The 25,487-nt window shown below is 37.2% G+C and overlaps 1 protein-coding gene across 1 annotated transcript in view; it reads right to left on the reverse strand.

Moving 5' to 3' along the window:
- The window catches only part of UTRN (utrophin), a 526,271-nt gene extending 501,758 nt beyond the window's left edge, over window positions 1–24,513 (reverse strand). The window contains 1 exon segment of the mRNA XM_020972489.2: window positions 24,395–24,513. Within this exon segment, the coding sequence (XP_020828148.1) occupies window positions 24,395–24,488 (94 nt within the window). The 5' untranslated portion in view covers window positions 24,489–24,513.
- Between the last annotated feature and the right edge of the window lie 974 nt (window positions 24,514–25,487).

Raw genomic sequence — 25,487 nt, forward strand, 5'->3', positions numbered from 1 at the left:
GTTAAGAGTTCAAGAGGTCACACTTGCTTCATCAAGCAACTGATTAATGACTAGCATGAAGGTCAATGAGAGAGAGAACAGAAACTTGAAGTTTCCAAGTAAATAAATGGAGAAATTAAGAGATCTATACATCCTGACCTAGCCCCAAACATTTTTTAAATCATTTATTTTTACAATTATTTATCATCTTTCCTATTCTCTCTACCACTACTACAACTGAACAATTTTTTAAAAATCATAACAAATAATCATAGTCCAGCAAAAACAAACTTGCACACTGGTCATGTCCAAAAATGTATATCTCATTCTGAATTTTAAGTTCATCACTTGTCTGGAGGAGGTAGATATTGTGTTTCCTCCTCAGTCCCCTGGACTTACGATTTATCATTGCAGTGACTCGGATCAGCATTTTATAGTTATTGTTCTTCATAATGTTGCTGTCATATAAACTGTTCTCCTTTTTCTGCTCACTTTATTCTAAATTGTTTTACAGGCCTTTCCAGTTAGCTCTAAAACTGTCCATTTTGATGTTTCTTATGGCAAAATAGGATTCCATTACATTCATATGCTATATTTTGTCAGCTATTTCCCAATAGGTGGGCATTCCCTTCATTTCCAGTTCTTTGCCAGTATGAAAAGAGCAGCTATAAATATCTGGTATGTGGGGTCCTTTTCCTCTTTCTTTCATCTCTTTGGGATATATGCCTACTACTGATACAGTTGGATTTTCTGGGTCTATTTCCAAACTGCTTTCCAGAACGGCTCTACCAGTTTTTTGTTCTACCAACAGATTACCACTGTGCCTGTTTTCCCATAGCCCCTTTTCCCATAGTCATTTTCTTTTGCCATACCTGATACATGTAAGGTACACAACTTCAGAGTTGTTTTGTATTGCATTTCTCTAATAATTGGTGACTTATTCCAACACTTTAAAAAGTTACTTGAATTCATGCTATGGATGAATACAACATGGATTGTTACTATTGTATAATTCATCAGAAACAAGTGACTTACATATATCTATTTAACCATCTAAGGGAATGTGGATTTGCACTCAATATAATCTAAAGGAACTAACATTGTCAAGTAATAAAATACAGCAGCTGTTGAAATGCTGAAATGGAAAACCAAGAGGTAAGAGACCCAAATTCCAGTCCCAATTGTGTCATCAGCTAGTTGTATTACCTTGAAACAAATTATGTAGCTCCTACAGTCTTCAGTTTCCTGTTATGTCAAAATGAAGAGACTTAACTAAATGACTTCTAATGTTTCCTTCCAGCTCTAAAATTCTTGGTTGTAACTTCTTCTGGAAAGCAAAACACTGAGATTCTAGTTTTCACAGAAATGGTCTCATAAAATACAGTCAAATAAACAATGACATGCCAACAGGAAAAGGAAAAAAACAGTCCCAACCCATCCACAGAAACTGTGTAGTTCTGGATGTGGACACAGGTCCAAAGTATATACTCTCAATAGAGCACAGCCTAAAATAGGACAGGATCATAGGATTATAGAATACATTGAGAGCTGGAAGGAACCTTGGAAGTCACCTAGTCATTTCACAGATAAGGAAACTGAGGACCAAAAAAGCTAAATGATTTGGTTAAATGACACATAGCTAGTAAATAGCAAAAGCCAGAATTTGAACCCAGAGCCTCTGAGCCAAAATCAATCAATCAACAAACAATTATTAAAGGCTTACCATGTACAAGGCACACAGTCCCTTATCCTCAATGAATTTACCTTCTAATAGGAAAACAGCATGTACATGTATATGTGTGTGTGCGTGGGGGGGGGGGATATAGAAAGGTACTGGGTGTGTCATTTCACAATTCACAAAGTCAGATAAATATATACCTTGTAAAACTATCAGATGAAATAACAGCAACATGGATCCCTGCAATTTACAGTCTTACAGAACTGACTGGAACAGTAAGAAGTTAAGTGACTTGCCCAGGGTCACACAGCTAGCATATGACCAAAGTAAGATTTGAACCCAGCCCTTCCTTGCTGGCTTCAACAGCAAAACCAACAACAACAACAACAACAACAACAACAACAACAACAACAACAATACTTGGTTATTATGTGCTAGACTTGAACCCAGGCCTTACTGGCCTCAACAGCAAGCCCAACAACAAATATTTATGGCTTATTATGTGCCATGCACTGTGCAGAGACCTGTGATTACAAAAAACAAAAGGCAAAAATATAGCCTCTGCCCTCAAGAAGCTCATATTGTAACCCAGAAGAAAGCAAGTCAGAGTCTTTCCACGGATAGAGATGTAAAAAGCTCTCATTCTTAACTGAGCAGTAAGCTTACTCTGAGGAGGCAGCAGGTGTTGTCTTACACCTGTTTACAGACGCTCTTTGTCCTGACTACGGCAGGCCTGGCTGGCAACAAGAATATGAGTAGTTCCAGCAGGTAAGGGCAGCTGTGCCTTCTTTGATGTTCCCTTCCTTTGAAGACACCCAGTCCCTAGCCCTTTCAACAAGCTACAAACTGGTCTAAACTGGTAACACTTTCCACATCTGTGTGGATGTACAAAAAAAACCTGCGTGAAACTTATTTGTCAAGGGAGAAATGTCTCCTGTGGACTTCTTCCCTGAAACCGAACTTATTTCTGAGCCAAATTCATCGTTGGTAGATTACTTTTCTACCTTAACACTATCCACTATTCCACCCTGTCTCTCACCTCGCTGTATATACAGAATTTATGCAAACTGAATACCAGGTAGCTTGAGAAGGAGGAATGGAAGGGAAGTGCTAGCAGAGAGGGAACTAGAAAGGCTCCATGAAAAGGAGTCTTGGAGGAAGCAGGCATGCAGGGAGAGAATCACAAGCATAAAAGACAATCAGGGCAGAGGGACAGGAGGTGGAATGTCTATGTGAAGAGCAACATCTAGGCCAGCATGGTTAGAGAGAGCACAGAATAAGAGGGAGAGGTGTAAAACATGAGAAGACTGGAAAGGTAGGAGAGGGCCAGTTTTGTCAAGAGCTCTGAATGCCAAACAGAGGAATTTACGTTCGATGCTAAAGGCAATTAGGAGTCAGTGAAGTTTGTTGAGTAGAGAGGAGACATGTTCAGTCCTGTATTTTGAGAAAATCAATTTGGCACCTATGGGGTGGTGAGATGGAATGGCATGAGCAGAGGTTCGAGGTATGGAGACCAAAAAGGAGACACCTGCCATAGTCCAAAGGAGACCTGAAGAGGCCCTAACCGACGCTGGTGGCTCTAACAAGTGATAAGAATGGCATATATTCAGGAGATGTCCTGAAGAGTTAAATAATACTTCCAACACTCTTTCCACTGTTAATAAGCATAACAACCAATAAGAATAGTTAGGTATATTAACTTTAAAGACAGTACCTTTATCAGTCATGCAACCAAAGTTCAATTATCAATAAGAGGTGAGATATTTCCATGATTTGCCAGATAGTAAAAGACAAAATGTAAATTCTCTCCCCATTGTGGATAAATCATTTCAATCCATTCGTTTCTTGGTCTGAAATGTCAATAACGTTTCCATTTATTTCGTGGAGAGGATTACATCATTTCAGTTCACTGGTTTCTTGGTCTAAAATATCAATAATGTTTCCATTTATTTTGTGGAGGATTAGAGATACCTCAGAGGTAATTACCTCATAGGTAAAGGTACACCGAATGCCAAATATGATTCAATACCAATGGGATCACAGAACCAAAAAGGCATTCTGAAGGACTGAAGCAGACAGAATGGATCAGTGTTAGATACAGTTGAGCCAAGAACCAGCAGCCCATGGACAACCAACAAAAGAGGAAAGACATGGTAAGACTGAGCGATAACAGAAAAGGTGGTATGGAGGGACATGACCTCTACAGGCACCTCAAAGCATAAGCCCAGGACTGACACTGCCAATGTACTCACCTACTCAAGGACTGAGAGAAAACTGTTTCCCCACCTTCTCCTCCCCCCACATGTCTAAATACAGGCACTATAAATATAGGCTATTGCTTTATTACCCAAACATTTCTAGTACCCTGACTTTCGCCTCAATCAAAAAGAGGCCAGAGGTTAATTACAGATAGATATAAATATGTTTAGGCAAAGAGCCCAACCCCTAGGCTTAAAATGATCTAATCAGTGTAACAAGCTAGAAAGGAAAATCCACAATGATAAGATCACAGATCCATCTTGACTGCTGAACATCTCCATCTGGAAATGTTGCCAGCACATGAAATTCAACTCAATGTCTTCTATCCAAAGCCTATTCCTCCATCTGGCTTACTCTAACTTTAGCTAATAGCACCAACTATCCTAGCATTATACTATGTGAAAATGTCTTCTCCCCTCAAGTTTGGATTGGTTTTGTTTTTTGTTGGGGAGGAAAGAGAATAATTGAATCAGACCTATTGTTTCACTGATACAGAAAAATTCTCACTACAGAAACTCCTTTTCCAACTCACACCTGTTCTGTAACTAAAAGTGTTAGAGAGTTCCTGGCTAAGTAACAGGCTAAATGCCTTGCTCAACTCAGGTTCACATAGCCAAGTATGTGTCAGAGGAAAACCTGAACACAGTTCTTTCAGACTCCAAAGCCAGCTTTCTGTTCACTATGACAATTTGACACAGACAAGATAAGTATTCAATAAATATCTGTTGAATAAATGAATTCCTGGCCCTCTTAAAATAATAATTTTTAAAGGATTCAAAGATCATGATACTTATATAAAACATGTGAGGAATTCCTTCACAGGAAGAACAAATATCCCATTAAACTTATCCTTTTTTTCCTGTCTAGATTTTCATATGTCAGGTTTGCTTACAGAGTGGAGTGTAAGCAGCACTATAAAAAGTAATTCCGGAGTTGTAATGAGTCATAAGATCTAATAGAAGCCAACCTGCTAGTAAATAATTATTTTTCAGGAAAGTTGGACTATCACAGAAGGCATATGCTAACTGGCCCATGGAAGTAAATACAACTTTAAAAGAAAAAAAAACACTTTAAAAACAATAGACAGCCAGCCACCGCTGAAAACTCTTGACTACTGTTCAAATGTCATATGCTAAGCCCATTTTATACAGATTGTCCTGTCCAGATTACAAGATTAGAATTTATTTAAATAAGCAATAAATGAAATGGTTTCCTGAGCAATGCAAAGAAGGACGTCTGAAGAGATGAATCTCTGCCGTCATTCCATGTCCAAAAATTTGCCTGCTGAATTCAAAAGATTAAACATATGCAATTACCTACATAAAGGGCATAAGTAAAAACTGATGAAAGACGCAAAGCCATAACATTAATTACATGGTGCTAATTAATTTCATTATAATTGAATACATTTTTATTAATTATAAACAACAAAAAAAAAAAGCTGGAAGTCCACTAGCCAGAGCCAGAGCCTGTGGTTTGTACTTCTTCTCTATGCTGTATTAGAGACTACCTGTTCCAGACCCAGGCAACTGCCTACTGAAGCGTCTCATAGATGTAAGACATCAGAGTACATGACATACTGAAGTCCCTCAATGTACATTGACTACATAGCAGCTGCAGACTAGTTCAGGAGAATTAAGAGTTAGATTAGAAATTCAGATCACCAGAAACTTTGGCACCTTTCTTCTTAGTATGAGCTCATGACCACCTGCGAAGGGGAGTTTCCCAGAGGTCCAGTTCAAGGCCACCTTCCTAGCAATGGCTAAGCAATTAGCAATAGAGCTCCCTGCCCATATTAATAGCTTACTGTCCTGCAAAACTATGTAGTTTTAATTGTCTTTTTTTTTCTTTCATCCATTTAATAAAACTCCTTCTGTCTCTGCAATTATATCTTTATACCTAAGTGTCCATCCAGACTCATGACACACAGGATCATAGATAAAATCTGTCTCTCATCAAGAAAAAAAAAAACTCCCTATTCCCCTCAACCCATTACAATCTCAAAGCACAGATTTAAGAAAAGAGAAAATAAATCAATCACAAATATTTATTAAGAACTTCCTTATATTCCAGGAATTTTGCTAGGCGCTGATTATACAAAAACCAAAGTGTAACAGTTCTTGTGCTCAAGACGCGTATATTCTATGGGGGAGGCGACATGTCTACATCTAGCTATATACAAAAGACACAAAGTAACAGGAGAGATGTCATTTGAACTAGAAGAATCAGAAAATGCTTCATGAAAATGAAAGTATTTGAGCTAAATACTAAAAGAAATTAGGGATTTTAAGAGGTGGAAGTTAAGAAGGAACGGATTCTAGGATGGGAACAGCCAGTACAAAGTCACTGAGATGGGAAACAGATAACATCTTTCTTTCTACACTAATCACCATCCTGGACAACAAGTATTATTAAGCACCAACTATATACCAAGTTCTGTGCTGAGAGCTTTATATTGTCTCATTTGATTCTCACAACCCTGTGAGGTAGGTGTTCTTATTATCCCCATTTTACAGTTAAGAAACCTGAGGTAGACAGAGGTTAAGTGGCATTCCCAGTTAGTACATACACAGCTAGTAAATGTCTAAGGCAGAATTTGAATTTAGCTTCTTAACACCAGACTCAGTACTCTATCCACTGTGCCACTGAACTGCTCCTGAAAAGTGATGGTATGCTTAACATGAGTCAAAGATGAGGTCTTTCACATACAAAAGAAAAGCTGAGTCACTATCTTTTGAGCAGCCAAACCCACCATCCCAATCTACACACACATTTGGAGGACTGAGGCATCTTCTACCATCTCCTGCCAAATTGTAAAGAATATCCTTCAGTCCATCTTATTTGGGTACATTAAGGCTTGTTTACCTCCTTTCTTATACAGATATTAGTTGATCATAGAAATCATTCACTTAGAGGGACCTTTGTTTCCAAATGTAGGAGTTGATCTGTTGAAACTAGTCAAGTCTCTTCATTTTAAAATGCCTAGAATTTAGCCAAATACCCCTCATTCAAAGTGCTACAATGAGTGACCATAATTCATGCACTAAGACTGCCTATTAAAGGACCCATTGAAAGAATTTAATCTGTAGACCCTTGGCTGCCAGAAAAAATATAAGCAGAAACTTAAGTAAGAAGTAAACCCTGGCTCCATGTGTACACAAAACACAGGGGGAAAAAATGGAGACAATGGTTAAAGACCATTTAACTCACAAGGTAGTTAGTGCTTCTGTGTGAAAAGTCATTTCAAGACCCAATCTGGGAAGTAAAGAAAACATCTCTCCTTAGTTGAGTTCCAAGTATATGGGCTATGAATAATGATAATCCTATTCTTCTCCAGTACTGGATCACAAGAACAAGAGGAACCCATAGAAAGAGGACCTTGGGATTCTGCAGTGCAAGGCATGAATAAGTTGCCTTGGTCACTCACATTTGTGCCTCACTACCAGCGTCCTCTATGGATGTAGTCCTCTCACTAATGTGCTGAATATCTGTGAAAGAGTGTTTTATAACTGGAGTTCTTACTATTCCATCTTAGTAAATGCCTTTGTATAGAGGAACTGGCCATTCAGATTACATAAAAGAATATAGGCAAAGTGCTTTGTGAACCTTAAACTAACAAATGATAGATGCTCATAATAGCAGTAGTAGTAATTATAGTAGTCACAGTAATTGTAGTGGTAGTAAATACACCAATAGAAGCTATCAGCTGCAGTTTTAAGAACAGAGACCCATAAAGGACTTCAAACCTGGAGTAGTAGTTACCCCTTAAGGACTCACCTGCCACCTATGAATTCCAGGTTGGGAGTAAGGGCATGTAAAATATGGAGGCTGTACTAAGTGACTATTTAGTCATTTGGAACTATTTGGACCTATCTAAACTCCAAAATAATTGTCTAATATTTGGAGACTTGTCCAAGATAAAACAGTTACTAAGTGACAGAAATGGAATTCAACAAACCTAAATTTCCTAATTGCAAATCCAGGATTACTTACTACATCAGTGGTGTCAAACTCAAAAAGAAATGGGGCCACTAAACCATATATGAGTATTTTTGTAGCCACATACTGAATTATAAAAATCATGTAAATATTATCTATGTCCTAGTGCACTTTTGTTTTGTTAAATATTTCTCAATTACATTTTAATCTGGTTCAAGCATGTTTGGGTGCATTCCTGCAAGTCTCATGTTTGAGACCTCTATACTATACCATGCTGCCTCCCCAGGTATAAAAAGATCAAGGAAAGCCAAGCCCTCTACACGTCTCAAAAAGAACAGCAAAAAGAATTACTAAAGAGTGGGAAAATAGCTAAAATATTTTAAAACAAGCAAAACAATAAATGGAAAAATAAAGTTGCCAATAAAATTTTAAAATACAAAGCAATTAAGTAGACTAAAGATAATATCTAACACTTACATAGGGCTTTACAATTTTCAATGTTCTTTTACATATATAATTTCATTTGGTACTAACAAGAACCTCAGAGGAGTAGATCTAATTATAATTATAATCATTTTAGGGAGTGGCTATTCAAGGTTAAGCAAAATGCCAAAGGGCATATAACTAGTAATAGGACAGGGGCTCAAGCCATGTTTGCCTCTCCACCACAATATCACATAGAAAAGATACTGTAGACTAAACTATATCACAGTTTAATTTAACTAATAATGACCATATGATACTTTAATATAGGACAGCTAGGTGGCACAGTAACTAAAGCAGGCGTGAAGTCAGAAATACCTGAGTTCTAACCCAGCCTCAGACACTGTCTGTGTGACCCTGCAAAAGTTACTTAAAACCTGTTTGCCTCAGTTTCCTCATCTATAAAATGAACTAGAGAAGGAAATAGAGAACCAGTCCAGTATCTCTGCCAAGAAAACCCCAAATGGGATCATGAAGAGTCACACACAACTGAAAAACAACTGAACAGCAAGTTTAACAGAATTAATAACTAGAATGTATTAGCCCAAATGTATTCCTTAATTATAGCTGCCTTATTTCTCAAGCATTTAAATCAACTGATTAAAATCTTTTGATTCTGATCTCAAGGAGTAAAAAGTGAATTAATCTACTTTTATTCATTGATCTATACTATCTATTACGCATTATCAAAATAGAGTTTAGGTTTGGAACCCCAAAGGTACTATACTGGTTCCATCATTAATGGACTTTCAAGTAACTTCCATGAGTACCTCCAAAATAAATCTTGTTTTCATTTTACAAATATTACCCAAACTAAAGAATACACTAAGGGAATATCAGAGTACTGAATGCTCCAGAAATGTGATTGCAAAAAAAAAAAAGGGGGCCTTTGTATTCATAACCTCAGGATTACTTCCAGACCCCTGAGTTTACCATCACCATGTGATCCTCCAAATATAAGCAATAAGATATGAAGAAAGCAATACCCTAAATTTAAACAGTAGAAGCAGGGAGAAAATGAGGAGAGGGGAATGTCACAAGTGAGCTGGATGACAGAAGTATCAATGCCATAATAAGATTAACACAAGAAATTTTTTTTCTCTAAGAAAACAAAGGAAAACTGGTACTTTTTAAATAAACTTACAGAATGAATGTGGTTCAGTAGAATGAATGGAAGATTCAGAGTCCCACTATACCACTTACTGCCAACCCATGTGACTTAACCTGGCTGGACCTCAGATTTCTCAGTTATAGAAAAAAAAACGGGGGGGAGAGGGTTAGACCAGATGACATATAAAATCCTTTACTGTACTAATTATATGACCATATAACTGAGGTTCAAATCTTGGCAATGGTATTTACTACTTAAGTGACCTTGTGCATTCATTTGATCTCTCTGGGTGTCAGTTTTCTTCCTATCTAAAATGAAGGTATTAGACTCAATGACTTCTAAGGTACCATTTAGCCTGAAAGCTATAATCATTTACGCAAATGTACCTTTCTAAAGTTAACATGCCAAAGTAAATGCATTTCATTATCAGGTGCTATTGGTTGTTTGGAAGAAAATAATTCATGAGTAATGAGAATGGTGGAGATTTCCTAGCGTCTATGTCAAATGCACACTTTTCTGCCATGGCACTTCCATTAATCACTGAGACTTGTATAAAACTGGTAAATCTCTAGTATTTCTTTCCATTTTTATCCTTGGAAAGCCCACGTTCTCTAGTAAACTGATAATATTCATTCAATTCAAAAAGCACTTTTTAATTAAGCTCTTGCTATGTGTTAGGGATGCAGGGAAAAAAACAAAAGTGTTCTTTGGGGAGCTTACATTCTACTGCATTCTATTCTATTATCCTGAGCAAAACAGTAAAGACGAGGCCAAGTTTTTCAGTTCCCATGATCAGATGTTAGATATTTGCTAGCTTCTAAAAACCAAACCTTCAGAATGCATGAAACTATTTTGAAATAGAAAAAAAATTTTTTTTTCAGGAATACAGTTTAATGAGGTGAACAATATATGGTGTTTCTCCCAGATTCCAACTCTTTCATTTTACAGATGACAGAACTGAGGCCCCCAGTAGATTAAATGATTGTTTTAAGTTAACACAAGTATTAGAGGTGGAACAGTTTATATAAAGTGTTTTGCAAACCTTAAAGCACTACATAAATGTGAGTTATTAATATATTTTTTTTCTTAAACCACTGTGAAAGACTTAACTATGAACAATGCAATGACCATTGGACTGATGAAGTAGTATGGTACCCATCTTCTGACAGATAGGGGGATGGACTCCTGGTACAGAATTGGCATACGTCTTTGGAAATGGCAAATCTGTGGATTTCTTTTGCTTGAGTATGCTTACTGTTACAATAATTGTACTTTTCTGTTTTGTTAGGGGGAGGGCAAGATTTGGAGAGGTGAAAGATGCTGGTGATGAGGTTGTACCCAATAAAAAGAAAAGAAAAAAAAGAGAATCAATGAAGCATCTTTTCAAATTCACAGAAGAAAACAAGTTCAGAAAGAAATACAGACAAGCAGGACAGCTTTATAAGTAGCATGTTGGACTTACACATTTTTTTTAGAAAAGCAAGCTATGTGTAATAGACTCATGTTTTCACATATAGTCCTCTTTTTATGTTTTACTTTGGATGTGGAAACATTTTGCAGTTCGTTAAATTCAGAATAAGAAAACTTGATTCTAAAAAAATATTAACCCTTCTGGTTTACTCTCTGATCCTCTAGAATCTCAGGGACTGTCACCTACTACAATTTTATCTAAAATGTCATTAATTTAACTAAGATAAGGATAGTCAGTGCTGGAGGGACTGTGAGAAGGCAGGCACATTAAGACACTGCTGCTAAAGCTATGAATTACTAAAGCTATTCTAGAAACCAAGTCGGAATCATGCAAATAAAGTAGCCAAAACGTCCATATTCTTTGACTATGGGATTCCACTGACAGGTCACTGACAGAAAGGATCAGATATTTGTAGCAGCACTTTCTGTGGCAACACAAAACTAGTAACAAAGTAGATGCCCATCAATTGGGTAAAGGCTAAACAAACAGTACGTGAATGTTATGGAACAATACTATACTATAACAAACCATGAATAGAGAAAAGCATGTAAAGACTACAAAGAACTGAGGAAAGTTAAGTAATCTGAGGCAAGAAAACAATATACATAAAAACTACAACAATGTAATGGAGAATACAACCATAAAGCAACTGAAAATGTATGCTGCAAAATCACTCAGATCAAGCCTGGCCCCAAAGCAGAGATATAAGAGGACACCTCCTTCTACTCCTTTGTAGAAGTAAGAAGAGGGACTCCCATATAGTTCTCTGGGAGGGGGAAGGGGAATACAAGGGTAAATCTAAGTGAGATAAAGATAAAAGATATCAATAAAAATCTTTTAAAATAAAAGAGGTCAAAGAAGAAAAAAGTGCACCCTCTGAAAAATTTTAGGTTGTTAGCTTAAAATATACATCCATGACCCACCCAATGTCATTAACTGCTTTGATAAACACATATTATGAGGACAGTTTGCTCCAAGGAGCTTAGATGAAGTGGAAACTCCTAAGGCAAGAACTCTTAAGCTAAGGGAAAGCAGGGTGTGTGAAGGATGGGGAAGATGTTGGGAGCCCGTCATAATGGGATGTGGCCATAATGAACTAATATTATTGCAAAAAGATATTGGTAATGGGGCAGCTAGGTGGTTCACTGGATACAGCTCTGGCCCTGAAGTCAGAAGCACCTGAGTTCAAATCCAACCTCAGATACTTGACATTTCCTAGCTGTGTGATCCTGGGCAAGCCACTTAACTCCACTGTCTAGCCAAAAAAAAAAAAACAGTCAGTTGGTGCAAATTTGAGATGGTGTGGTGTAATGGATAGAGAGCTCAGCTAGAAACCAGGAAGCCCTAGGTTTTTCAAGTCTTCCTTCTGACTAAAATTAGGTGTGTAATCCCTGGGCAAATCACTTAACCTTTCAATGTGCTCAGCAAATTTCTAAGACTATAAGGCACAAAGAAGATGATAACTTTCATTGGTAGAAGAAACATCCTCACCTGGGAGCTCCCTGTTCCTACTCTTATGCCTAATACAAACAGTTCTCCCTGGATTCTTTCCCATGTTAAATAGAGTATACTGGATTTGAAGTCAAAATTAGGTCTTGAAACCTACTTAGCTATGAGACCATGGTCAAGCCCCTTCACATCTAAGTGCTTCATTTTCTTCGTCTATAAAATTAAGGAATTAGATTACACATCTCAATGGTTCCTTCATGCTCTAAAACCTGTGATACATGACAAGAGCCCCATTCTGATCCAAGTCTATTCAATTAGCTACAAAAAATGTTTTCATAACTCTAAAATAATGGCAAAAACAACAATAGCATGATTAGGTCTATATTCCAAAGAAATCAAAGAAAAAGGAAAAGGATCTGTATGTACAAAAATATTTATAGCCGCTCTTTTTGTAATAGCAAAGAATTGGAAATTGAAGAGATGCCCATCAATTGGGGAATAGCTGAACAAGTTGTGGTATACGATTATGATGGAATACTATTGTTCTATAAGCAAGAATGAGCAGGGGGCAGCTCAGTGGCATACTGGATTGATCTCCGGCCTTGGAGTCAGAAGGACTTGAGTTCAAATCTGGCCTTAGATGCTTGACTTAGTAGCTGTATGACCTGGAGCAAGTCACTTAACCCCAACTGCCTCACAAGAAAGAAAGAGAAAGAGAAAGAGAGAGAGAGAGAGAGAGAGAGAGAGAGAGAGAGAGAGAGAGAGAGAGAGAGAGAGAGAGAGAGAGCAAGCAGGATGATTTCAGAAAAACTTGGGAAAATCTACATGAACTGATGAAAAGTGAAGTGAGCATAACCAGGAGATCATTATACACACTAACAGTATTATAATGATGATCAACTGTGAAAAACTTAGCTATGATCAATACAATGATCCAAGATAATTCCTAAAGACTCATGATGAAAAATATAATTCATCTCCAGAATGAAAGAACTAATTGCAAACTGAAGTATAATTTTCTCATTTTATTTTTCTCGTTTTGTTTTTTTTTTGGGGGGGGACAACATGGCTAACACGGAAATGTCTTGATTTCACATGTATTATTAGTACCATATTGCTTGCCATCTCAGTGGGAGGGGAAAGGGCTAGAGGGAGGGAGAGAATTTGGAACTCAAAAAAATTTTTTTAAGAATGTTAAAAAAATAATTTTGAATGGAAAATTTTTAAAAAATAAAGTCAAAACCTGAATAACTGTAATAATCTTGGTGACAGCAATCATACAAGGAGACATCCCTCCTTTCTACTGACTAAGAAAGAGGAGACTGTTTACCTCAATAGAAATGTTGCATACAATGTCAGAGGTAGGACTCTGCATCAATTGTTTTTGCTTAACAGTTTCTATTTGTTACAGGAGTAGATTCATATTTCTAAGGAGTGATGAGAAGGCGTGTGTGTATCTAGAAATGTCTATGATGTTTTAAAAAAGTAATTAATAAAACTTTTTTTAAATGAATACAAATATTTCAATAGAACAGTTTCTGTGCTCAAGGAACTTAGATGAAGTCATTTGGCTGGTCTTCAAATCTTTGAATTTCTGATCCCTGGAAAAGGAATTAAGTCTTCTTCTCCTTGGGCCTAAAGCACAATACTAAGCCCATGGATGAATATTATGGGGAAATGGGTTTCAACTCCATATGAGGGAAAATATCCTAAAAATTAGAGAGAGATGTCCAAAAACGGAACTAGAAGATTAACAATTTTCCTGTAACTATAGGTGAGCAAGTAAAGATAGGACAATCCATTGTTAGGCACACTGCAGATGAGCTTCACTTCTTCAGATAACTTCTATATTCTCTTCCTGTCCTAGGACACCTGTAAAATTATTGCATTTTCATTTTAATAATAGCTGTCTTCCTGACTGTCTCCTAAACTTAATTTTTTTTGTAAATCAAATAGTACTTTAAAAAATAGAAATGCATAGATCCTGCTTTAAAATGAATTTATTTAAAAGCAGTGATACCGTTATTATTATTAATACTAGGTCTCCCTTCACCAGTAAAATTAAGATCAAAGATACTGACAAATAAAACCAATAAGATGTTAAAACAAAAACATCTAGTTTATTAATACTCAAAGAGTTCGCAAGATTTTTTTCTAAGCATTTTCATTTCTTAAAGAAAATTATATCTTGAAACTCATTATATAGGTTTGTACTTAATTCTCTCCATCTGCCCACTGCTCCCCTCATCCCGGGGGGAAAAGAATCTCTTCCTGTTTCATGAACAGCAAATCCTGCAAATGAAATTTGTTCTCACTAGGGAGTTATTCAACATCACATGTATGTGAGCACCTGTGCGTGCACACACATATCAGCATCACTAAGAAATGGTGAAGTCCACATAAGTCACACCTTATCAAATAAGTGGTTTACCTCAAACAACAAAACTTGAATAAGACATTTTTGATTGAAATCTTGCTAAAATATATTACACACCTTCCTTGCCTTCTTAAATAGCATTTTTTTTAAAAAAAAAGGACTTGTAGTTTCATCAGTGAAGAGAATTTTGGGTGAGGAACTCTAATTCAGAGGAGCACTTTTCTCATAAAAAGTTGCCTTGGGCACTTGAGAGCTTAAGTGAACTGCCTAAGGTCACACAAACAGTATGGGGCAAAAATGGGACTTTAAGGGGCAGATAAATGGCACAGTGAATAGAGCTCTGTCTGGCCTTGGAGTCAGGAGGACCTGAGTTCAAATCCGACCTCAGACCCAAACACTTACTTGGGCAAGTCACTTAACCTCAATTGCCTTAAAAAAAAATGGGACTTTAACTCAAGTCTTCCTACCATGAGGCCAACTCCAAATCCACTGAAGATAATCTAACCTCTATTTGACAACTCAGGGTAATTACTATGATTACCAAGGACATTCAAGTCCTGTCTTTGCCAGCTATTCAAGAAAGTAATGGTGTTTGCCCCTACAGTAAAAGGCCCAAGAATGTCATCTTTTTTTAGTGCCTGTGTCTACACTTTCATCATTATGTAAATTTGATGGACATGCTTTCATTCAAATCACTGATGAAAATGTTAAAACCATACAGGGCCTAACATAGTTCCCTGGATACACCACTGAAGACCTCTTTACAAGTTGGCATTAGCAATCCTTTAAATTAGGGCAGCAAGGTGCTAAAGTGGATCGAGTGTCAGGCCTTGAGTCAAGAAGACTCATCTTCCTGAGTTCAAATCCAACCTCAAATACTTTCTAGTTGTGTGACCCTGGGCAGTCACTTAATCCTGTTTGCCTCAGTTTCGTCATCTGTAAAATGAGCTGAAGAAGGAAATGGGAAACCATTCCAATATCTTGCATCTTTGCCAAGAAAAATGTAAACAGAGTCATGAAGAGTCAGACACAATAACAACCACCACCCCTTAAATCTGAGTTATCAACTGCATTTAGTCCTGGCCTCAAAACAAATCACTTGATGATGAGTACTTCCCTGTTACTGGAATGGGAACCTGATTGATTCCCATCCTCTTTTTGATCTAACCCTAGACTTAAATAGGCCCTTTTCACATTGTTCCCCTTTATTCTCATACTTAATGCTGTTAAAAACCTATCCTCTTTACTTTTCACAACTGGAGCTTCCAATCAGGAAAATAGCTACTTAATTAAGATATTTTGTATATAATTTAGATACTCCAGGCAATGCTACTGATTTTCTCTTTACTTTTCCACCCCACAAACAGAAATAGGAGCGCCTTTCGTTCCTCTAAACAAAATTTTAATTTTTATTTGCATAATTTAAATAGTAGTGCGATTTGTGCAAATCAAAAGTTTTAATTAGAAGAGATGGAAATAAATGTTGCAAGTAAAAGCTAGGCATAATAAAATATTAAGAGGCAACACAGGAGTAGGGGGTAGAGTGCCAGGCTCAGAGTCAAGAAGCCTGGGGTTCAATTCCCACTCTGACCCTTACTCACCAGCTGTGTGACCATAGGAAAGTCACTTAATCTCTTAGTGGCCACTTTTTTAAGACTACGAATAGCTGATATGGAGAGAGAGGAAAGGAAAAAGGCAGGGAGAGTATATACTAGGAACTCTCTATTCTGATGAAATCACAGTTTCATGGGCTTATAGCTGAAAGGGAACAAGATTCTAAGAATTTTGCTAGTACGCACTATGGAAACAGCATGGAATAGCCGAAAGAGGACCAGACATGGAGGTAAAGGACCTAGGTTCAAATTCCTGCTCTGCTATTTGCTGTGTAACCATAGGCAAGTCACTCCACCTCTCTAAGACTTAGCAGTTTTCTCATCATTAAAATAAGGGGGGGAGGGGTTGGAGTAGACGACCACTAGGATCCCTTCTTTCTCTAAGCCCAAAGATAAGTGAATGGGAAGTACATACAGATGTCTAATTTACAACCCCAAAGCAATTTAGGCACCAGATACCGGTTCAACAACATAGAAAGACATGGGGTAAGGGGAAAGAGAAAAATAAAATGACAAGATTACAGGACCTCAGAGGAAATCTGGTACTCTAGATGGATGACAGGATGGATGGATGGATGAGGAAGGAAGGTAAATGACTTATCTAAGATCACTTGGGTTCAAAGGGAATTCCAATCTTTTAACACAAAGCAGGATGGGGAGAGGTTTCTATGAACATAACCAAAGAAACAGTACAAATGCCACACAACAAAGGACATGAAAGGCTAATGTAACTTTTGCCTCTGCTTGCTTTACTTGATGACTACAAGTGAACAATGAAAATGAACTCCAAAGCCAGCCAAACATGTCGGCATCTTGCCGCAAAGATATACTCCCAGCAACAGCAAGCTATTTTTTTATCCTAAATAACACTATGCTTCCTGCCAGTTACTGGCAACGAAACTAAATGGGCTCTGCACAGAATCATGGGCTTAATAATTTGATGTGAAAAATCACACTGTTCAACAAACCCAAGTCTGAGGCTAAAACTAACCAACTGTACAACCAATCCGCTGCCATGAGGTTTTTTATAAACATAATGAGTTTTCATCCAAAGGAAATTATCTCAGCCTCTCAAAAATGTACTTACTTCTTTTTAAACTGCCTTAATAACTACTACGTTCTAGAAACAAAGAAGGATCACCAGATTGTATGACTGGTACTAAGGGTAGGAACTTTAGAAATCCACCTAGTTCACCCCCTCCTTTTACAGATACAAAAACAGAGGCTGAAAGGGTTTGCCCCATCTCACACAGATACACAGTAGCAGAGTCAACATTTGAACCCAGCCTTCTGATTCCAAATCCTTAGAAGTCGCTCTCAAATACCTTTCATAGGGGCCCTGCAAGAGAACAGCGCCACCCTCTCAACCTCCCAGTATACAAATGTTGCCTGAAATAATCAAAGCTGTTCCCAGACTCTGTTTGACTCTTTGGCTCCAGTTCCCCAGTATCGCTTCCTCCATCTCTCTCATGGGAATAAGTCGGCCCTCTGCCTCTGGCTTTCCCTTCTTTCCCTCAATATTCCTTGCCTCCAAAAAAGCACCTGCTCAGTTTCAGGCAATGACCTGACTCTTCACTGACACAGACTTTTGCCCCAAAACACTAAGAGCTCCCATCTCTAGGCAAATTGTAGGTAAATGACTTAAAAAAAAATACTGTCGGGAGTTCTGAATAATCCAAATCTCAACACAGTCCCAGGAGTCTCAGCTTGCAACACAGCAAAACTGAAATGCAATTTATGATCCATTTCAAAAGAATTCATCAAAATAGTCTCCCCAAACTCCAGAAAGAAATAAGAATTACATGATAAGACAAAAATTAACCCACTGAAAACTCTGAGGAGTAATACATTTATACATAAATCCCAACATTTAGTTAGAGCCATATTTTAAAATACTGATTATCTAAAATTCATAGTTCTGTGTCTAAGATTATATAAGAATTAAATAATTTAATTTGATAAGTACACCACAAAAATCAAGTCTGCAGCGATCTCCGGATAACTACTCCATTATTCTTCACTTACGCAGAAACCTCAAGTCACATTTCTAACATCTTCTATGTCGTTCAGTCATGTCTGACTCTTCATGAGCCCATTTGGGGTTTCTTGGGAAAGGCACTAGAGTGCTCTGCCATTTCCTTCCCCAGCTCATTTTACAGATAAGGAAACTGAGGCCAACAGGGTTAAGTGACTTGACCCGGTCACAGAGCTAGTAAGTATCTGAGGCCAGGTTTGAACTCAGGAAGATGTGTCTCCCTGACTACAGACCCAGAGTTCTATCCACTGTGCCACCTAGCTGCCCCTTTGTTTTATACAGATTTCTGGTGGGGGAGATGGGGGAAGGTTCATGTTCTTTTAGCACATCACAAAGCACTGAGATCTGATTCATCTTCTCTTTCATTACAAGAAAACTTCCAGTAATCAAGTTAAAACGTGCAGTGAACTCTACCAGCAGCTAGGCAGCCAAGTGGATAGAGTGCTGGGTGTGGAGTCAGGAAGATCTAAGTTCAAATCCAGTCTCAGACACTTAACTATGTGACTCTTAAAAGTCACTCGACCTTTGTTCTGCCTCAGACTCCTCAACTGTAAAATGAAGGAAAAAATAGTACTCACCTCTTGTGAGGATAAAATGAGAGAAAAGTGGCTTTCTGCAAACCTTAAATTGCTCATATGAACAAGTAGCTATTATTATTGTTAGCTATTCAAATCACTTAGGTAGTTTTGTAAGATGATTCCATTCAGAGCAAATCCAAAAGGACGCAGCGTCACTTGAACTGTACTTGAGCCAGATCCCGTACTTGAAAGTGGTGAGGATAGGAAGCACCTGGTGCCCTACCACAGGGTCAGAGAATTCAAGTGAAAGCATGAACCTAATCCAGCACTGAATACGTCAAAGCTTGTTATGCACTTCCAATGAAGGTTAAAAGGAAGTAAGAGAGGGAGACATATTAAGTTGCAACTTTAATTTCTTTGGAGAGAAATTAAGTAGCAGGGTAACAATTGATTTCTGATTCCTTATAGGATAACAGGATCAGAGATTTAGAGTTGCAAGGGCCTTAGAGGTCATCAAGGCCAACGCCCCAATTTAACAGACAAGGAAATCAAGTTACAGAGTTAATAAGGTCGTACAACTAGTAAGTATCTCAGGCATCATTTGAATCCAGATCTTCCTGTTCTCTAAGTCTAAAGCCCTAGCTGCCATACTAGTGGTTCTCAAAGTGTGGTCCAGGAACCTTTTGGTATCTCTGAGAACATTTCAGAGTATCTGCAAAGTAAAAACTATTTTAATAATAATAGTACCAAAACACTTTAATTTGTAATACGGTAAAAAAATGTTATGTATAGCGCACATAAACAAAAGCTTTTGGGGGGTCCTCAGTAATTTTTAAGGTGTAATGGAAGTCTGAGATCAAAAGATTTGAGAACCACTGCACTATTAAATGTAATTTTTATCTGCTTTTATCAACCATCAAGATAGTACCTCTCCACTCTTCAATCTTACTCCTTTCAAGCCCCTGAACTCCAGCCAACTTGCCATCCCACACTCCCAGTTCATTAAATCCTTCTTTTAATTAATCCTTCTTTTAATTTTAAATTTTTTCTATCCTTAATTCCACTCATCCCATCTGAAATAACCTCTCAGGCACCAATAAGCATCATATCCTTAAAGAAGCAGCAGCTAAACCTTCACTAAACTTTGAGGTTGCCTTTCCTTTTCATTTCAATCCCATTCACTTTCCCTTACATTCTATAATGACAGAATTTTGTATAAACCCACAAAAATAAAGAGTAAATACTAATAAAGTTTTCAAATGATGGGGCAGGGGGGCTGTTTTGCAAATCTGAAAGACTGCCCACATCTCAAGTCCCCAACAAAAAGAAAAGGCATATACATTATAATTAGTGGTTTTTTTTAATGTTAGGTATGTATAAATCAAGGACCGTGTATGGTATTTATAATTTTCTAAACCAGACTTGCTACTTTATAATTATTGCACACGCGCATGCACACACACACACACACACACACACACACACACACACACACACAAACATATACGATGGGAGGAAGAAGGATAAGAATTATTTCCAAGCTATTTCTCTGCCAATTCAATTGTAAATAGACATGGACAAAATGTTAAGAAAATGAAAGGAAGTGGAACTCTAATCAGATAAAGCTTGAAAAGTTTTTGAAGAAAAAAATTATTTTATACATTATGTATAATTAATTACACAAACTGACCATACAAATGTTAAATAGAATAGAGGAGTGTGGAGTTAACATCAAAGCAGAAATGAAGAATAATGGCCCTGGAAAATGGTTCCTATTTTGACAGTAAGAACCACAGTACACACACAAAAATCTTATTCCAATGACCCATCCTGACAGTGACCCTGGGTAGTAATCAAGGACAAGGCTTTCGTAAAATCTAGTTTTGCTTCAGGATTCCAGAAAAAACTTTCTGTAAAGATCAGGCAGGACCCATACTGCCCTGGTATCATTAACTTCGACCTAGTTCTCTAAGATATTTCCCATGGCTACATTCATTTTAGGCTTCTCTGACTTCTCCATCAAGCCCTGTTTGGCTATCTTCCCTACCCTTTTCAGCTTTCTTTTGCATATTCTCTTCCCCCAGTTAGACAGTAAGTAAGATACTTGAGGGCAGTAACTGTTCTTTTCATATTTGTACTACCAATATTTAGCACAGTGCCTAGCAAATATGAGGTATTTAATAAGCATTTACTAACTGTTGACTATTGACTAAATTAGTATCAGGCAGCTATGTGATTCAGTGGATAGAATGATGGGACTGCAGTCAAGAAAACTGAGTTCATATCTGGCCTTGAGATACTTATTAGCTGTGTGACCCTGGGCAAGTCACTTGACCTCTATCTGCCTCAGTTTCTTCACTGCAAAATAGGGATAAGAATAACATCTACCTTTCATGGTTGTTGTGAGAATCAAATGAGATAATATTTATAAAGCACTTAGCACTATAAATGTTAATTACTGCTGCTGCTGTTATTATTATGTAGAGGCATACCCATGCTAAATATTAAAGTACTCTTATTAAATATCTTTTTATGCTATAGCTAAGTAAACTTTTTTTTAATTAACTGTTAAATGACCTAAGAATGCCCGCCTGATTCAGGCCCACCCCTAACACCACTATTTCCCACCTCTTCATACTCATCTATGTCAGACATTATCCTGCCTGTATTCCCCTGTCCCATTCACCCCTATTATTTCATCGTGCCCTCTCTGAAAACCTGGATCTACTATGAACATATAGTCCTTCATATTATACCTGAGTCCTCCCTCTAAAAATTACTTTGTACATATTGGGTATGAGATGAGAAGCAGAGACACCTAAGACAGATGGCTTTTTTACAAGGAGTTTAGATGAGAAGAGGAAAAAAGATATATAGGATAATAGCTGGCAATCATGGGGGGATCTAGTGAGGATTTTTTGAGGATAAGGGAAGTCTTAGACATGTTTGTTTACAGCAAGCAAGGCACCAGAAATGATTTTTATCTTAGACAGAAAAGTAGAGATGATAATGGAGTGCTATACTCAGAGAAGAAAAGAAGGGTTGGGGGCAGATAAGTGGCCAAGTAGATAGAGCACCAGCCCTGAAGTCAGAAGGACCTGAGTTCAAATTCAGTCTCAGATCAGAGACTTGATACTTACCAGCTGTGTGACCCTGGGCAAGTCACTTAACCCCAACTGCCTCACCCAAAAAAAAAAAAAGCAAGAAGAAGAGAAAAGAAGGTTTGGCTTTAGTATGGAGAAGGGTCTTCTCCAGAGAAGAGAGGGATGATTTCAGATGGGTGTGAGGAAAGGAGGGGAAAAGAAGGAGCTCTTGGTGAATAGCCTCAAACATTGACAATGCTAAATAAATGAGCCACTTCCTTTAGAGGAAATGAGAAAAGGAAACTACATTCAGACAAAGCTTACTGAATATATAGCTAACTTCCTTCACGGCATTCTTATTTCCAACAGGTAATAAGTTTCTCCTCTCCCCTAAACATAAAGTTTTATCCTGCTTATATAGGTAAATATTTGGCTTTTAAAAAAATCATATGCTTGACCTGCTGTACTGTTTAACCAAAGTCACCTCTAAAAGCATTTGCATTCTCCTTGGCCTTTTTCTTTTTAATAAAATAGCACCCTTTGTATTCTTCAAACTTTTTACAGCTGGTGTATGGTCCAAAATTTTTTCTAAGAAAGACCTACTTTTCATTTCCTTTAAAGGAAAGAAGAACTTGGTCACTCTCAACAGCCTCAGGCAAAAGAAGAAAGGAAGAGGCACACTGTCAGCAGCAATCCCATGTCTCTGCTGAGAATCACGAGAAAGAGCAGAGTCAAGGACATGGTGGCAGGAACCAGCTTGGAAATCTGAATTTATTAGCTGGAAACTCTTCATTTTATAGATGAGGATGCTGAGGCTACACTAAAGTTATTTATCAAGTAAGGTTCAGAGAGATGAATCTGTAAATCCTGACAGATCATTAAAGTGTTGCTACTCCTACACTTAGAAGTTGCTTTTATATATTACTTTTCTCTCTGTGTTTCTTAATTAAACCAACCATAATAACCACATTGATCCCTTCAAACTAGGAGCGACAAAGAACAGGGAGACAATTAGAACCCAAGGAAGGAATGGGAAGAGAGTAGGAAGAGAGAAGACCAAAAGAAATCACACAGAAAACTCTGACAGGTCACAGTTCGGAGAATGATGTCCTGGTACATGGGTTCTTAACTGTGAACAGTACTTTAATTCTCTATCAGAAACTATGAGAAAGAAAAAGAGAGGCAGGGGGATCTTAGAGGAATAAAAGAAGCTACAGTAACTTTGCTGAGAAAGGTACAATTGTATTAAGAATTACAAAGGTACAATCACATTCAGTTTAGACTTATGTAATCTCTATACTTATATTCTTTCAATCCATGCAGCCAGCCAAGTCAAATCAGCAAGAATTCACAATATTAAGCACCTACTATGTGCTAAGCAGTGAGGTAACCTCTAGGGATGCAAAGAAAGACAAAATGGGCCCTCAAGAAGCTCAATCTAATGGTAGAGATTATATGCATACAACTATGCACAAATGAGATATATACAGGATAAACTGGAGATATTCTCAAGAAAGAGGCAAAAGAAGAAAAGCTAGCAAAAAAAATTCTAAAGAAAATCCTACAATCCTAACAAGCCTAGAATTTTTCATAATCAGTAAACTAAATAACAAGTAAGAACTTGCTATGAATTCTAAGGTTACCATTTCCAGATCATCAGTCTACATGACTGGTTTTGAACACATACTACTTAGTTTCTATTTTAACTTTTACAAAGCTAATTACAAGGACTAGAATGCATGAAAGCAAATGAAATATATTTTTCAATTTTTCCATAAATTAACTGTACTACAAATCACCAAGATATAAAAAGTTTGGGTAACATAAAAATATAAGAGCACCCATACATACATGAAAGGATGGCTGTCAGTGAACTCAACAAGTTTTTAATGATTTAAAAAAAAAGCTGCATTATTCATTACACACATTTCCAAAATCCAGTACTCTCCCTCGTCAGTACTAAACTATGATTGAAAAGGAAAATGTTTTTTTTAAGCCATCAAGTAGAAATTTAAATGTGGTGGGTGGGAAAGTCTATTATCAAAACACTCACTACTGTATTCCTCTGACATAAGAAAAGTTATTCCCACCGAGAAAGCAAGCAAATAGTTTATATACAGTAAATCAACATGGAAAGATAGGAAGACTTTTTAGACTTATTGTACGGCTGTTAGGAACCCTTTCTGAGAGAAAACTGTATTACAGCCTTTGATCTATGACCATTTGAGGTGTTTATCCTATAACAGAAGCTGTAACATGAAGCCCTGAAGTGGCTTTAGAAGGTAATGAAATGCAAAATTGGCTTCCTAAGCTTACAAAAATGGCCACATGATTGGGAGTCAATGATCACTGGCATTACGTAGATAGAATACCATACTGGCCAGCAGTCATGCACTTACCTGGTGAACGATCACAAGTCTGGGTAGCAGAATCATTCAGCAAAGCAAAATTATACTTTTTCCATCGAAATGCAATAGCTGCCTGCACACTCATCACCTAAGATATGTTTAAGTAGAGAACATAAAAGATGCAGAGGAAGCAGATAACAAAAGCAGCATTCGAATTGCATACTGGGATGTCCTGTGTTTTGCTAAGGGTTTGGTGGTTGGTTTTTTTTTGTATGTGTGACATTTATTTTTCCCATGAGAGGATCCGACTAGACTTAACCCACCCTTCTCACAAACCAGACAGGAAGTTACGCATCACAGTTAAAGCCATCTCTTCAGGCAGGTTTTTTCGTTCTCCATTTTTTTTTAATTTGTCTACCTAATTACATGTATCTAAAATGTAGCTAACAGATTGGTAATGAAGAATTACAACTTACAACTTTACTTCCTTTTTTTAAGTGGCTATCAAACATTTTTTTGGTTGCTGAGAAATGAGATATTTGTAAAGCACTTTATAAACATTAAAATGCTATATAAATGCTAGCTATTGTTATATTATTATTTATTTTATTGTTTATATTTATACTTTATTATTATCAATGGGTAAATCTATGCCCAGCTCCTCACATAAAATGGGTTATCCTGTGAGCATGAAAATCTTTTATAAATTAACTACATTTCAAAAATTAATTCCATTTTTAATTTTACAAGCACAGAGACTAAGGGGAAAAAATCAAATGGCTTTTATAATAACAGGCCTTAAGATTTGGTAGTAAGCAGAAAGTATCTGTTTTAAGTAGCTAGATTACTCTTTGTATTTACTCTCTATAAATACTCTTTTTTTCTTTTATCATACAAATGAACTTGGGGAATAAAAGCAGAATAAAACATTTCCCTCCATAATCTCAGTTCACCAAATATGCTTCCATGTTTTCCATGCTTGTCCTTGTACCTATCCTCTCTGCCCCAAATGCTCTCTTCTTCCCCTATTTGCTTGTTAAGACTCTTATTTATCCTTCTGCTGTCCTTTGTTGAAGAGGACCACGACAACAGTAAGGTGATGCCATGATGTGCAAGTGAATTGGATTTAAGAGAGGCTGGTACA

This window comes from Phascolarctos cinereus, unplaced genomic scaffold, assembly GCF_003287225.1.
Source record: "Phascolarctos cinereus isolate Bilbo 61053 unplaced genomic scaffold, phaCin_HiC Scaffold_5;HRSCAF=322, whole genome shotgun sequence".
In the NCBI taxonomy this organism is placed as follows: Eukaryota; Metazoa; Chordata; class Mammalia; order Diprotodontia; family Phascolarctidae; genus Phascolarctos; species Phascolarctos cinereus.